General features: G+C 60.5%; 1 protein-coding gene across 1 annotated transcript; it reads left to right on the top strand.

The window, feature by feature from the left end:
* Positions 1 to 2,811: 2,811 nt before the first annotated feature.
* ARRDC1 (arrestin domain containing 1) lies at positions 2,812 to 9,613 on the top strand. The gene is made up of 8 exons (XM_007947081.2): positions 2,812 to 2,929; positions 7,678 to 7,788; positions 8,111 to 8,161; positions 8,267 to 8,421; positions 8,576 to 8,758; positions 8,844 to 9,020; positions 9,104 to 9,518; positions 9,570 to 9,613. The coding sequence occupies exons 1-8, from the start codon at positions 2,812 to 2,814 to the stop codon at positions 9,611 to 9,613; spliced, it is 1,254 nt and encodes a 417-aa protein (XP_007945272.1).
* Positions 9,614 to 12,532: the final 2,919 nt, after the last annotated feature.

A 12,532-nucleotide genomic window follows, 5' to 3' on the forward strand; every position in this document is an offset into this window, starting at 1 on the left:
TGGTATTTTCACGCAAATTCTTCTGCTAGTTGGGGTTTAGTCCAATTCTGCATCCTTTCCTTCAAGGCTCAGGGGTCCAAGATTATCTTCTGTGTCTGCGTTAATTGGTTTCCCTTTTCTTTGTCGAAGAGGGTCTGTGCAATCCTTCTGCCTAGTTTGCCATCTTGTCCCGCCTCCTAGAGCTACCTTTTAAATCACTGTCCCTCAACTGGCCCTCTCTCCAACCTCCTAGTTTGGTTAGTCTTACAAGCTGGCCAGTCACCATCCAAGATGTAAAACTGATCTCATTGCCTGGAACAGCAGAGGAAGGAGCCCCAGGAAATCGAGAAGGCAATGGGCTGCAGGTTGAATTGCCTCCATAAACTACTACCTCCACTGCCATGAGAAGACTAGGGTGGTGCCCAGCACCATTATCAGCATATGGATTCTAAGTACAAAGAGGACACATGTGGAACAGAGTTTCAAACTCGTAGAATCCATACTAGACCCATTATGACTGGGCTCAATTCCCAAGTCTGTTGCTCTGAGATTATCTTGAAGCCTTGAACCAAAACTATTCCATGACATCATCTTGAAATGAAACAAGAGTTTAGCTTAACTTGGAAAGAATGTTTCCCTTGAGCACTGCACTCTTTACAAGAATTATCTGTTCGGTGGAATGGATGGCTGGAACTCTAAAACACAGAGGAGAAGCTTGAGGACAGAGTCTAAGTTAACGGTGCAGTGTGGGTGGGGATAGGGAGGGTCGTGACACAGTGTGAGGAACTGACCAATGTCATTGAACTGCACATGTAGAAAATCTTAAGTATATGTTTTATGTATACTCTGACCCAAGACAAAATAGAATAAAACCACAATAAACTATACTATTGAAAAGAATCTGGAATTAGTTAACTGAATTACTTACCTACCATACAAGAGTGATTGAAAAAAAATACATAACATATGTATACACATGTACGTAGTTCCACACTCAACACCAGTGGAAGCAGCAGTCAAGAAATCAGACATTGTACTGCACTGGGCAAATCTGCTGCAAAAGACCTCTTTCAAGTGCTGAAGAGCAAAGATGTCTCTTTGAAGACAGATGTGCCGAGCCCAAAGCATGGTATTTTCAACCACCTCATATGCATGTGAGAGGTGGACTATGAATAAGAAAGACCCAAGAAGAGTTGATGCTTTTGAGTTGTGGTGTTGGCAAAAATGCTGAAAGTACCATGGACTTCCAGAAGAACTAACAAATCTGTCCTGGAGGAAGTGCAACTGGAATGCTTCTTGGAAGCAAGAATGGCCAGACTTCCTCTCACCTACTTTGATCACGTTACCAGAAGGGCTCACTCCTTGGAGAAGGATCTCATGCTTGGTAAAGTGGAGGGTCAAAGAAAGAAGGGAAGGCCCTCAACAAGATGGATGGACACAGTGGCTGAAGGATGGGCTCAGGTACAGCAAGGATCTTGGGGTTGGGCCAGGACCAGGCAGTGTCGCTATGAGTTGGAGCTGATTCAACAGCATCTAACAACACAATATATACACACAGGCTTTGCTTAAGCAATTCACTAAGAACCCTATCAGACAAATTTTAGAAAGCGTGTACATACGTCTTGAAAGAAAACTAAGGCAGAATCACGTACGTTTTAGCTTAAGGTAATGGTGGTGAGGGGAAGCCGCATCTAGGGTGAGAAGCTGGGGAGGGCGCCGGATTTATTTTCTGGAAACATGGTTTGCATAGGTGAATAACTGTACAGCTGCATTTAAACAAATAACCAGGTTCTCAGAGCCATCCACAGCGTCCCCCCACGTGGCGCTGTCCCCACCCCAGTGGGCAGCGAGGTCAGCCGTCCTTCAAGGCCCCTGGCCTCCTCCGTGCCCGGGGCCTGGCACTCGCTGTCGCGGCGCCCTCAGGCCTGCAGCTCTGGCTCCTTCCCTAGAGGGGTCTGCTCAAATGCTGCTCTCTCGGGGGTCTCTCCCCTGACATTGCCGAGCCACGACCGCGCGGGCCCTCGACGGGCACTTTTGCAGGATGAGCGACCGCAAAGTCTCCGCCAAGCGCTGCGTGGCAGCAGAGGCCGCGCCCACAGCGAGGACCTGAGGAGGAGACGTCAGGCACGAGTCTTCGGGGGTGGGGGTGAAGGGTGGCAGGGCGGCCCGGGGAGGGGTCCGTGGGGGCCAGGGCAGGGGCGGTGCCTGCGGGTCCGTAGCTCCCGCAATCCCCCCTGCTCGCGCACCGTCCCCGGATCCAGCGGGCCTCCCGTGACGCGCTTCCGTTTAGTGGGGCGGGTCCGGGTGCGGGGGAAGCCTGGGGCGGGGCGGGGGCGGACCCGGGGCGGGGCTTGGCAGCAGGGGCGGGGCTCCTAGGCGGGGCTCGGGGGCGAGGCGCGGCGCCGGGGGCGTGGCGCGGGCGGGTTGTGTGTGAGGCGTGGCCGGGCGCCGGGGCGTGGCGTGAGGCGTGATGTGGGGGCTTGGCGTGGGGCGGGAGCCAGGCGCCAGGGGCGTGGCGCGGGAGTGCCGGCGGTGGCAGAGGCGGAGCAAGCGCCTCGCTCCCCACCTGGGCTGGGCGAGGCTCCCTTCCCCGAGCGCGGGCCGCTTCCGGGTCGATAACCTGGGGCCGCCCCGCTTCCCGCCCCCAACAGGTGAGTCGGCTCCGCCTCCCGGGGCAGCAGGGGGCGCCGGTGCGCCAGTCTCCGCCAGCTGCGCCTTCTCCTGCGGGGCTCGACTCGGTCTCGGCCGGGGCGGGCCCGCGGGCGGGGCAGGGCGGCCAGGCAGGCAGGTCGGCGGCGTCAGTGCGCGGCCCGCCTGGCGAGGGCTCGCGGCATGGGGCGTCTGCAGCTCTTCGAGGTCCGCCTGAGCCACGGTCGTGTCGTCTACGGTCCGGGGGAGGCGCTGGCTGGAGCCGTTTGCGTGCGCTTGGGCGCGCCGCTGCCGTTTCGAGGTGGGCGCGGGTCGCCGGGGTCCCGGGTTGGGTTCGCAGGAGGGCCGGCGTGGCCTCAGGGCGGGCGGGCGCGGCGCTGGGGACCCCGGAAGAGGCCGCAGTCCCCGCCGCCCGGGGACGCGTGGGGAGCGCGCGCTGCGCGGCACAGCCCTGGTCCTGTCCTCCGGCCCCGGCTGCAGGGCAGGGCAGGGGATCGGGCCCGCGGGGCAGAGACGGTTCGGGTGCGGCCGGCCGGCCGGCCCGGCAGACCCACCGCGGGACAGGACAGGGCTTGGAGCGCTCCTGGTGCCCACACACTGTCCACCTGGCCAAAGGTCACTCGGATTCGTCTTTTCCGGGAGTGTCCCGGCGGGCTCCCAGGGTCTGCTGCGCGACTTGCACCTGTTGGTCTCTGCGCCTGCCTCCCTGACGGCTCCCCTTTCTGCCCGTGCAAAACCTGCTTAGGTCCCCCTTTTCCAGGGCTGCCCTGGCCTGAGCGTAGGGCCCACACGGCCCTCCTTGACTGCTGCCCAGGCTTCCCCTGCCAGCTGGGAGAGCAGTGTCCAGTTCGCCTCCCCCTCGCCTCTGGCCCAGCCTGCCACCAGGGAGCTGAACCTGAGCCTTCCAGGCCAGTCCCTGTGGCGGTGCCAGCTTCTGTCGTGAAGACTTCTGGGACGTTGGGACTGGGGATCAGGTTGCTGTGGTGGCTCACACTGGGTCTCTTGAAGGTGCTGACCTCATCTGCCCATCCAAAGTGGATGGAACTGGTGGACTCTAAGGGTGGGGTGAGCAGAGCTGGCACCCAGATCCTGGCCGGATTGTGGCCTCAGCTGAGGGTAGCTGGGGCATCCGTGCAGGGCTCTCTCCACCCTGGCTTACTCTCAGAAGCGCCTGGGGTGCTTGCCACTGTGGGAGGCTCCCAGCCCTGTGGGGCCTCCTCATGATGACCTGATGATGATGCCTCCTTAACCATTTTCTCAGCTGGGGTTGAAGGTTTGGGGTGGGAGCTGTGGCGGGCCAGAGGCAGTGGGGCCAGCCCCTGGGGTGCTTAAACTGACCACTCCACCCACTCTCCCAGGCAGGGCTGAAGTCGTGGGGGTGGAAGGCAGCAGAAAGCTCTTGCTGAGGCTCCTGGTTGATTGCAGTCAGGGGGCCCTCTGGCCACATATGGGGGTCTGGGGTGGGATGTGAGTGAATTTCCTGGGATCACAGGGAGTGGCAAAGGAAGCAGGCAGTGTTCTCTGAGTGAGGGAGCAGGTGGACTGTTGATCAGGCCAGAAACCCGATTATCCCCGCTGTGGAGGCCCAAGGAACACCAGGTGCTGGGGCCACTCCAGGCTTCCTCCACCACTTCCGCGTTGTGGGAAGGGGAGGGGCACCCTGTTATTCTTTCATTCACAAGATTCCAGCTCTGTGCCAGTGAGGTAGTGGTGAGGCCCTCCGCCCCCAGAGCAACTGCAAGGAAGGGAGGGCCCCCTGCTGCAGGGTGGGGGCTTGGACCTGTGCAGGAAATGTTTGTGGAGTGAGTGGCCCTGAGGGTGTTGGAGAAGGAGACCAGGCCCAGCCCCTCCAGGGCTGGTGGTCAGTGGGGGCTGCCTGAATTCTGGGTTTCAGGTGTGCGGCTGGATCCCCCCAGCACCACCAGCCACTGTCCGTGTTTGAGTTCTGTTGATCCACATCACTGCACACGGAAGTAGTGGCCGCTGCCGTTCTCCTCTCCATGTTGGTTGGGGCATGGAGGAAGGAAGCCATTCCACGGCCATACGGTTCGTGGAAGGCTGTGGTCAAGGCTGGGGCGCCCCAGGTGTGGGGAGTGGAGGGTGAGCTGGAGGCCTTTGGGAAGAGGATGAGGAGCAAGCGGAGGTGTTCAGGTTGCTAGCAGAGGTGGGTGGGCGGACTGGTTCAGGGGGAAAGCCCGTGTTTCTCACGGCGCACAACCAGCGTCGGGATCTTCCTTCAGCAGCCAGAGCAGCAGCAGACCTTTCAGAAAGGCTGCAGCTGTCTCCACAACAGACGGCTGCCAGCTTGGGGCCATCTCTCGTGCTGACCCAACACTGCTTAAATCTAGATGGCACTGCCCAGCCGGGTGGCTCTGCAATCTGTACCCGCCCTGGGTGCTGGGTCCTGGGGGCTGCACCTGCCAGAACACTCCCTGCCCCTATTCCGCCCCATGGCTGTGTCAAGGGCAGACATGCTGGGTGCGAGGGCCCAGTGAGCCTCTGGGAGCAGGTGCTGAACTCCCTTCATTGGGTTGGGGTGATGCTGGAGCCCTAGTGGAGTGACCTAAACTCGGACATCAAGAAGGCAGAGGGGCTCTGGGTCTTTGCTGTGGTAACTGCTCTGGATCACCCAGTCTGGCTGCCGTCACTGCCAGGCTATGACTTCTGAAAGACACTACTGTGGTCTCGGGCCCAGTTTCCTCCACTCTTCACCGCTGCCACCCTTGGCAGATTGGCTGGTTCTTTAGACCAGTTATGTCATCCCAAAAAGGCTGCAACAGCCCCTGCCGTCGCAGGCAGTCTCCAAAGTCCGAGTCTCCCCCTAAGAGCAAAGGCCCGTTTGGGCTCCCCTCACTTCTTGAGCAGAACCACATCATGTGAACCTGACTGATCCTACGGTTTGGGCAGGAAAAATGTGGCCACTGGGATGGGCCTGGACCAATGAGAACTGACTCCCTGGGCACTGTCCCAGGCTGAACTGAGGAAGCTAAGGCTTCTGTGGGAAGACCTTTGCCCCACCCCCCTCCATCGCTCTCCTAGCAGAGAGGGGACAGCAGGGCTGGCTCCACGGAAAGACTGGCTGGGGGCAGTGCTAATAGCAGGGTGTCCCGTAGGACACTGGTGTGTGTTTAAAATGGGGTTCTTGGCATGGGGGCAGGGAATCTGGGCTAACTGGAATGCTGGTGGTCTCTCTGGAGTCAGGCCTATGGCCCATTTACCTTAGCAGTAGGAGTGAGTCCCCTGCTGCTGCTGGACACCGGGGGGTGCCCAGGCTTGTCGCTGTCACAGTGGTGCAGCCATGGCAGCGGGAGGAGAATGGGTCCACCTCCTGGGAGGGGGCTCTGTAGGAGGCATGTGCCCAGCCCCTTCCCCAAGCCCTGACGGCCTACACTGTGACAGCAGTGTAGGGCACGTAGGGCACGTGCTTCCTCTTTTCTAGTGCCTGTCCAAATATTTAACTTGTGCTGAAACAATGGGTTACAGTGGTAAGCTGTTTGAGTTTTCCCTGACTCCTAGCGAGGCTGGATACCTCCAGTGACCTGAGAGTCACCCCGAAGTAATGTCACCCCCAGACCAGGAGGCTGAGAGCAACCACTGCCCTGCACCTTATGGCATTGTGAGTGAGGCTTTGGCACAGAGTGGGCTGGTGGCCCTTCAGCTCCGCATGCCATCAGTAGGGTTGTTTAATGGCATCAAGCTGGCCCCAGGCCAGTCTTTGTGGGTCCCAGAAGCCACAGGCCAGACAGGTGCAGGGGAGTGTGCCCTCTCCGTGGGCCACTGTCAGCGACTGATGGCCTTTCCAGTCTTCCCTCTCCTTCGGAGCTGCTTGTTTGTGCCTGCCCGTCTTTCTCCTTGGCTGCTGATCTGTCAGAGCGGCCCTGGTGCTCCAGGTGTCCAGGCTGGGAAGAGTCCCAGGCCTGGCCTTGGGAGGGGGTGGCTGAAGGGGCTTGGATTGGAAATCAGCGTTGAGGTTGGGCAGTGGGGCTGGCTGGTGCAGTGGGAAGCAGGGGTTTCTCTTCGGGTGAAGGGCTTGGAACTGGGAGGAGCATCTGGGGAGAGCCACCTGGGGGCTGAGGGTAGAGGCCGACGGTTGCAGACCGAGCCAGGTGGTAGGAGTCCATGGATTGGGGACTCACAGGAGGCCTGGGTGACCAGGTGGGGCTGGGCTGGAAGTCTGATTGGCTGACCCCTGGTCCCGGGCACTTGGGATACCAGTAGCTCCCTCAGGAGGATGTCAGAGTGGAGTTACCTTCCTGTGACCTGACCCTGTCAAATTAGGGAGAAGAGCCAGTAGGAGGGGTTGATGTCTTTGGCCTTGACTCAGCCCTGCCTGAGAGAGCAGGTGGAGTGGCCAGTTCCTGTTACTGTGGCCCCTCCCAGGGCTCCAGCTATGGTTCTGTTGGGTTCATTTCTGTTGTCCAGCCTTGGCTTCTGACCACAGTGGGCCTGGCACACCTCTGCTGGGTGGACAATTCCAGGTCCTGACCACAGAGTGGTGGTCGCCTCTGTAACGAATGGCTCTTGGGCCTGGGTGCTCCCCCAGCAGGGCAGGTCTGAGGGCCTCTGTGAGGTGGAATGCTGGTCCTTCTTGGGAGTACTGGCCTGGGAAGTGGGGGTGGCCAGAGGCTGAGGACCAGCATCTGCCCGGGCAGGTCTGACCGCATTCCCATAGCAGGAGGTGGGGCCTCCCGCCTAACTGACTCGCCTGTTATGCAGCTGGAAGGTGGGTTCAGAGGTCAGCTGTACGCCAAGCACCCCGAAGGGTAGCTGGGTTTTCACTGGCTGAGGGTGCCCAGATGTGGCTGGGAGCCAGAGTCAGCAGGTGATCATGCCCAGGGGGAATCTGCGCAGCAGTTGGGGCCCCTCCCTGGACTGCAGGACAGACAACTGTCCATCAGGCCCCTTACCACCCCTGCTCCTTGGGAGCAGTCTAGGGGGAGGGGTGGGCAGGAGATGGCCCCGAAGGGGGGCTGTCTAGGTCCAGGGTGCTGCCTGCCTGCCTGAATTCCCATGCTGGTGGCTGGGACTCACAGCCACTCCCTGTTGCAGCCATCCGGGTGACCTGCACAGGGTCCTGCGGGGTCTCCAACAAAGTCCACGATGCCACGTGGGCAGTGGAGGAGGGCTACTTCAACAGCTCCCTGTCGCTGGCGGACAAGGGTGAGTCTCGGACACTCCTAATGGGGCCAGCTTCTCCTGGGGCCAGGTTTGGGGTACAGATGCCAAAGGAGCTGGTCACTCTAGAGCTCTGGCTCCTGGTCCATCCCCCTACCCTAGTCCTATTCAAACCAAGCTCTAGTCTCTTGTCCTCCATGCAGCCCCCATCCTCTGGGCAGGCCACGGCCCCATGCTCCCTGCTCTGGGGTCAGGTGAGGACGGCCCATGTCTGCTGCTGGGCCTCAGGGGGTCCTGCCCTGGCTGAGAGGAAGGGCCAGCCTGGTTCTACGGCCTCTTCTCCACCACTCCTTTCCTGTCTCTGCAGGGAGCCTGCCTGCTGGTGAGCACACCTTCCCCTTCCAGTTCCTGCTTCCTGGTGAGAGCTCAGCCTGGCCAGGGGCCTGGGGGTGGCAGGGGGTCCTGGCAGGGGGCCTGTAGGCCGGGAGGCAGCTTGGTACCAGCGTGTGCTCCCTGCCCTCAGCCACAGCACCCACGTCCTTCGAGGGACCTTTCGGGAAGATTGCATACCAGGTGCGGGCCACCATTGACACACCGCGCTTCTCCAAGGACCACACGTGCAGCCGTGTGTTCTACATCCTCAGCCCACTGAACCTGAACAGCATCCCCGACATCGAGGTGAGGGCCGGTAGGGAGGCACAACTGTTGAGTGAGGAGGGCAGCCAGGGTCTGAAAGGGCAGTGGTTTCATCCAGCAGCAGGGCAGGGGATCTCCAGGGCTGAGTGGGCCCAGCCCACCCACTCACAAACCCCTCCTTACCCTCCCTCCTGAGAAACCCAACATAGCCTCGGCCACCAAGAAGTTCTCCTACAAGCTCCTGAAGACGGGGGGCGTAGCCCTCATGGCCAGCACTGACCTTCGCGGCTACGTGGTGGGCCAGGTGCTGCGACTGCAGGTTGACATTGAGAACCAGTCTGGCAAGGACACCGGCCCTGTGGTGGCCAGCCTGCTGCAGGTCAGAGTCCACACTGGCTGCCTGGGCTGGCTTAGGGGGCAGGTGGGCTGGTGGTTCTGTGAGCTCACAGGCTGGCCCTCCCCAGAAAGTGTCCTACAAGGCCAGGCGCTGGATCTATGACGTGCGGACTGTTGTGGAGGTGGAGGGTGCTGGAGCCAAGGCCTGGAGGCGCGCAGAGTGGCAGCAGCAGATCCTGGTGCCACCGCTGCCCCAGTCGGCTCTCCCGGGCTGCAGCCTCATCCACGTGGACTACTACATGCAGGTGCGGGGTGGGGATGTCCGGGGTCATGGCAGGGGGTGGACACAAGTCCTAGCCTCAGCCCCTCATTGCCCCTCTTCCTCCAGGTCTCCCTGAAGGCCCCAGAGGCCACTGTGACCCTTCCGGTCTTCATTGGTAACATCGCTTTGAACCACGCCCCGCTGAGCCTCCTGCCGGGCCCAGGGTCACCACAGTCCCAGGTGGTGCCCTCAGCACCGCCCCAGGACGAAGTGGAGGCAGCAGGCGTGCCCCACTTCATGGACCCCACGGTCGTCCTATCAACCAAGAGCCACTCCCCACCGGGCCCCTTTAGCTCCCCGCCTGACGCCCTGGAACACTGCGCTCAGGACCACAGCTGCGTGCCCCACTCTCTGCCCCCTCCCTTGTGCATCTCCAGGGATGCCACAGTCCCCTACTTCACGGATGGCTCCGGAGGGTCGGCGCCTGCCACCGGCAGCCTGATCCTGCCCCCGGAGTACAGCTCTTGGGGCTACCCGCATGGTGAGTGGGGCACCACTGGGGCCTTGTGCACAGCAGGCGCTCTCCCCGCAGAGGCTCCGCCATCCTACGAGCAGAGCTGCAGCCCCCGGAGCTGACTGTCCCCTTGCTGCCTTCCCGGGCCACAGGCGGGCCCAAGCCCTCGTGCCTTTGCCCTGGCCCGGCTGGTCCACTAGGAGCCTCGGCTGCCGCTGCCCTGGGTCTGCCCCGCACGGCCTCTGCCTGGGCTGGTGCACAGGGAGCGTGACCTGGGGACTCGGTGTAAATAAAGCGGTTTATTTGTAGCGCTGCTCCAAGGCGGGCCTGCGGAGGGGGCTCAGTCCTGCGCCCGTTCCCCAGCCCGCGGCCCCTGGCTCGGCCCAGCCCGCTTCTTGGGCAGGAGCCCCTCTCTCCAGCCCTGGCCACTCCTGGGTGGGGGGGTGGACCGGGATGCGCTCGGGGCTCAGGCAGTGGGCCCACAGCCAAGGGTGATAGCACCTGCCCCAAGATGGTGCCCGGTGTTGTGTCTGGAGCTGACCTGAGAACAGGCCACCCCGTTTGGTAGTGCACGCGCTGTCTTGCCTGTGCTGCACCGCACCGTACCATACCGTGCTGGGCAGCCCAATGTGGACCCTCTGCGTCAGAGGGAGGCCCCCCCCTCCAAGGACTCCTCACGCAGGAGACTTCCTGCCGCTAGCATGGGCCAGCGTGGCTCTGGGATACCGCCTCTGCGCTCACACCCCTGCGGATAAACAAAGTCGCTAGCAAGGCTCGTGCATTTCAAAGGACGGTCACCCAGAACCCAGGACAACGTAGAATGAGGGGTCTGTAGTGCAGCGTCTCCCAGAGCGGGTGAACGCCTCCTGTGGAGCCAGCTGCTCTGGGTTCCAGTTCAAGCTCTGCTGTGTGGAAAAGGGCCACCCTTGGCCAGGTGTTCGCACCGCACACCTCACCTGTTAGAAGCTCATGGGGCCACGAGGGGGCAGGTCGGGCTTCCCCTACCCTCAAATTCAACATGATACCAAGAAGAGTCTGGAGCTGGTGTTCAGCAGTTGTGGCTGGGCCTGGGCTGGCTGCTCTGGTCTTCCCTGTGGCCCTGCCTTCTGGGCTTGCGTGGTCAGCTTCCTTAGGGAGAGGCTGGGAAGTGGACGTGTCACTTTGCACACATCCCACTAGCCACGTTGCTGCCAGGGAGGCTCGAGAATGTGGCTTTTAGCCGGGCAGCTTTGTGCCAGCAGAAATTTTATGATTTGTGGAAAAGAGAGGATGACTATCAGAAAAGCTAAAAATATGCCACAGATGGGATGATCTGACGTCCACTAGGAGGGGCATTGCCACAGGTTGGCAGAAAGAGTTTTGCAGTTGGCATGCCTGCATCTCTTGCCAGCTTCAGGGCCTTTCAGGAGACACGGGGCTGACATGGGTGATGTGAAGTTTATAGGAGGTAACATGCCACATGCTGAAAACATCACGTGATTGACGATCATGCAAGGGCAAGGCAGGTCACAGGCAGACCCAGCAACATGGGGAATACTTCCAGCAAATTCATTCACAGTCGATATTTGCTTGGTAAAGGACTTTTTCCCACATGTTTTAGTCATCCAACAAATCTGTCTCTTGTATGCTATGCACTGTTCTAGGCGTAAAACAACCCCAAAGTCCCTCCTCCTGGAATTATATCCTAGTGAGGGAAACAGACCACTTGCCAAGGAAATAAAGCTGTCAAGGGTCAGATGCCTTATAAAGTACACCACAAAGTCAAGCAAGGAAGAATGCCAAGGGCGTTCTGGAGTGCAGGGAGCATTTTCAGTGAGGAACCAAGGCTTCCAGGAAGTGGTGACCTCTAAGAGCTGAGAAGTGAGCTACAGACACCTGAGATAACAGCGTTCCAGAGAAAAGAGCCAGGGAGTCCCAAGGCAGGAGTGGGGAGGATGGTGCCAGAAAGGTGGGTCAGATTGTATCACAGACCTCCGGTAGAGCCAGGGCCAAGGTCCGCCCTGTGGCATGAGGATTCCAGGACCCCGGCCTGTCATGGGCTGACTTCGGCTCTGACTTAAATCCTGGGAGATGTCCTTGTCGCTTAGTGTTGACCACTCCTCCCTCTGTACCTGTGCGTACCGTAGAGGCCAGACGTGGCCGAGAGTAACTTTCCCAGTGCCTCTCCCCATGACACGGAACCCCTCAAAGGGAGAACTCAGGGCCGCCCTCGGCTGTCAGCGTAGTGTTCAGGCCTCTCGTCCCAGCACCGACCGGCTAGGAAACCCCAATTTCAGCCCTGCTTCCTCTCTCAACTTGCAGGGGACAGGAGAACACGGTGGGCTCTGGAGAGCGGGTAGCCCAAGGCAGTTTCTGGAGCGCAGGGGCCGCAGTCCCGTTAAGAGCGCTTGGTGCGGAAAAGGCTCTTCCTCCTCGCATCCCGGCTGCCTGCAGGCGCGGGGCAGAGGCCGGGCGGGCCGCAGGCGCCGGCCTGGCACCCCGCAGGAAAGGCCCGCGGGTGACCAGGGGGGTTGGCCAGCTGGGGAACCCCTAGCCAGGTCGTCACCCCAGCCAGGTAATCACGCCAACCCGAATACCACCCAGTCTTGGCACTCTTCCTAACCACAGCAACCACCTCTGGACAGCCCCTGGCTTGGGAACTCCCAGCCGGCCTGAACACAACTCTGGGGTTTGTCTTCCGTAAAGATGGAGGGATCAATGTATGTCCGGGGTTTAGAGGTCGCAAGTCGCAGTCTCGGGTCTTTCTCCACGCCCTGCGGGTCCTCTAGAAGGCCTTTTTAGAATGAGAAGACACTCATGCAAACTGGAAGACTACTGTATTTTCCAACCACTGCGTCGATTCATTCCGGAAGCAGGCTTCTGGGCCCCGCTGCCAGCTCGGGGCCCGAGCCTCAGCGCGCAGGCGCCAGCACCACTTGGTCCGAAGCCCAACGCGCAAACTCGGAGGCCGCACGCGTTGAACCCTTACGCGCAGGCGCACAAGCCGCACCGCCCGAACGCCTGCGCGCAGGCACGGAGGCCACACGGTGTAAGCCCCAGTG

This window comes from Orycteropus afer, unplaced genomic scaffold (assembly GCF_000298275.1).
Source record: "Orycteropus afer afer isolate SDZICR_OR568_19922 unplaced genomic scaffold, OryAfe1.0 scaffold00174, whole genome shotgun sequence".
Lineage (NCBI taxonomy): Eukaryota > Metazoa > Chordata > Mammalia > Tubulidentata > Orycteropodidae > Orycteropus > Orycteropus afer.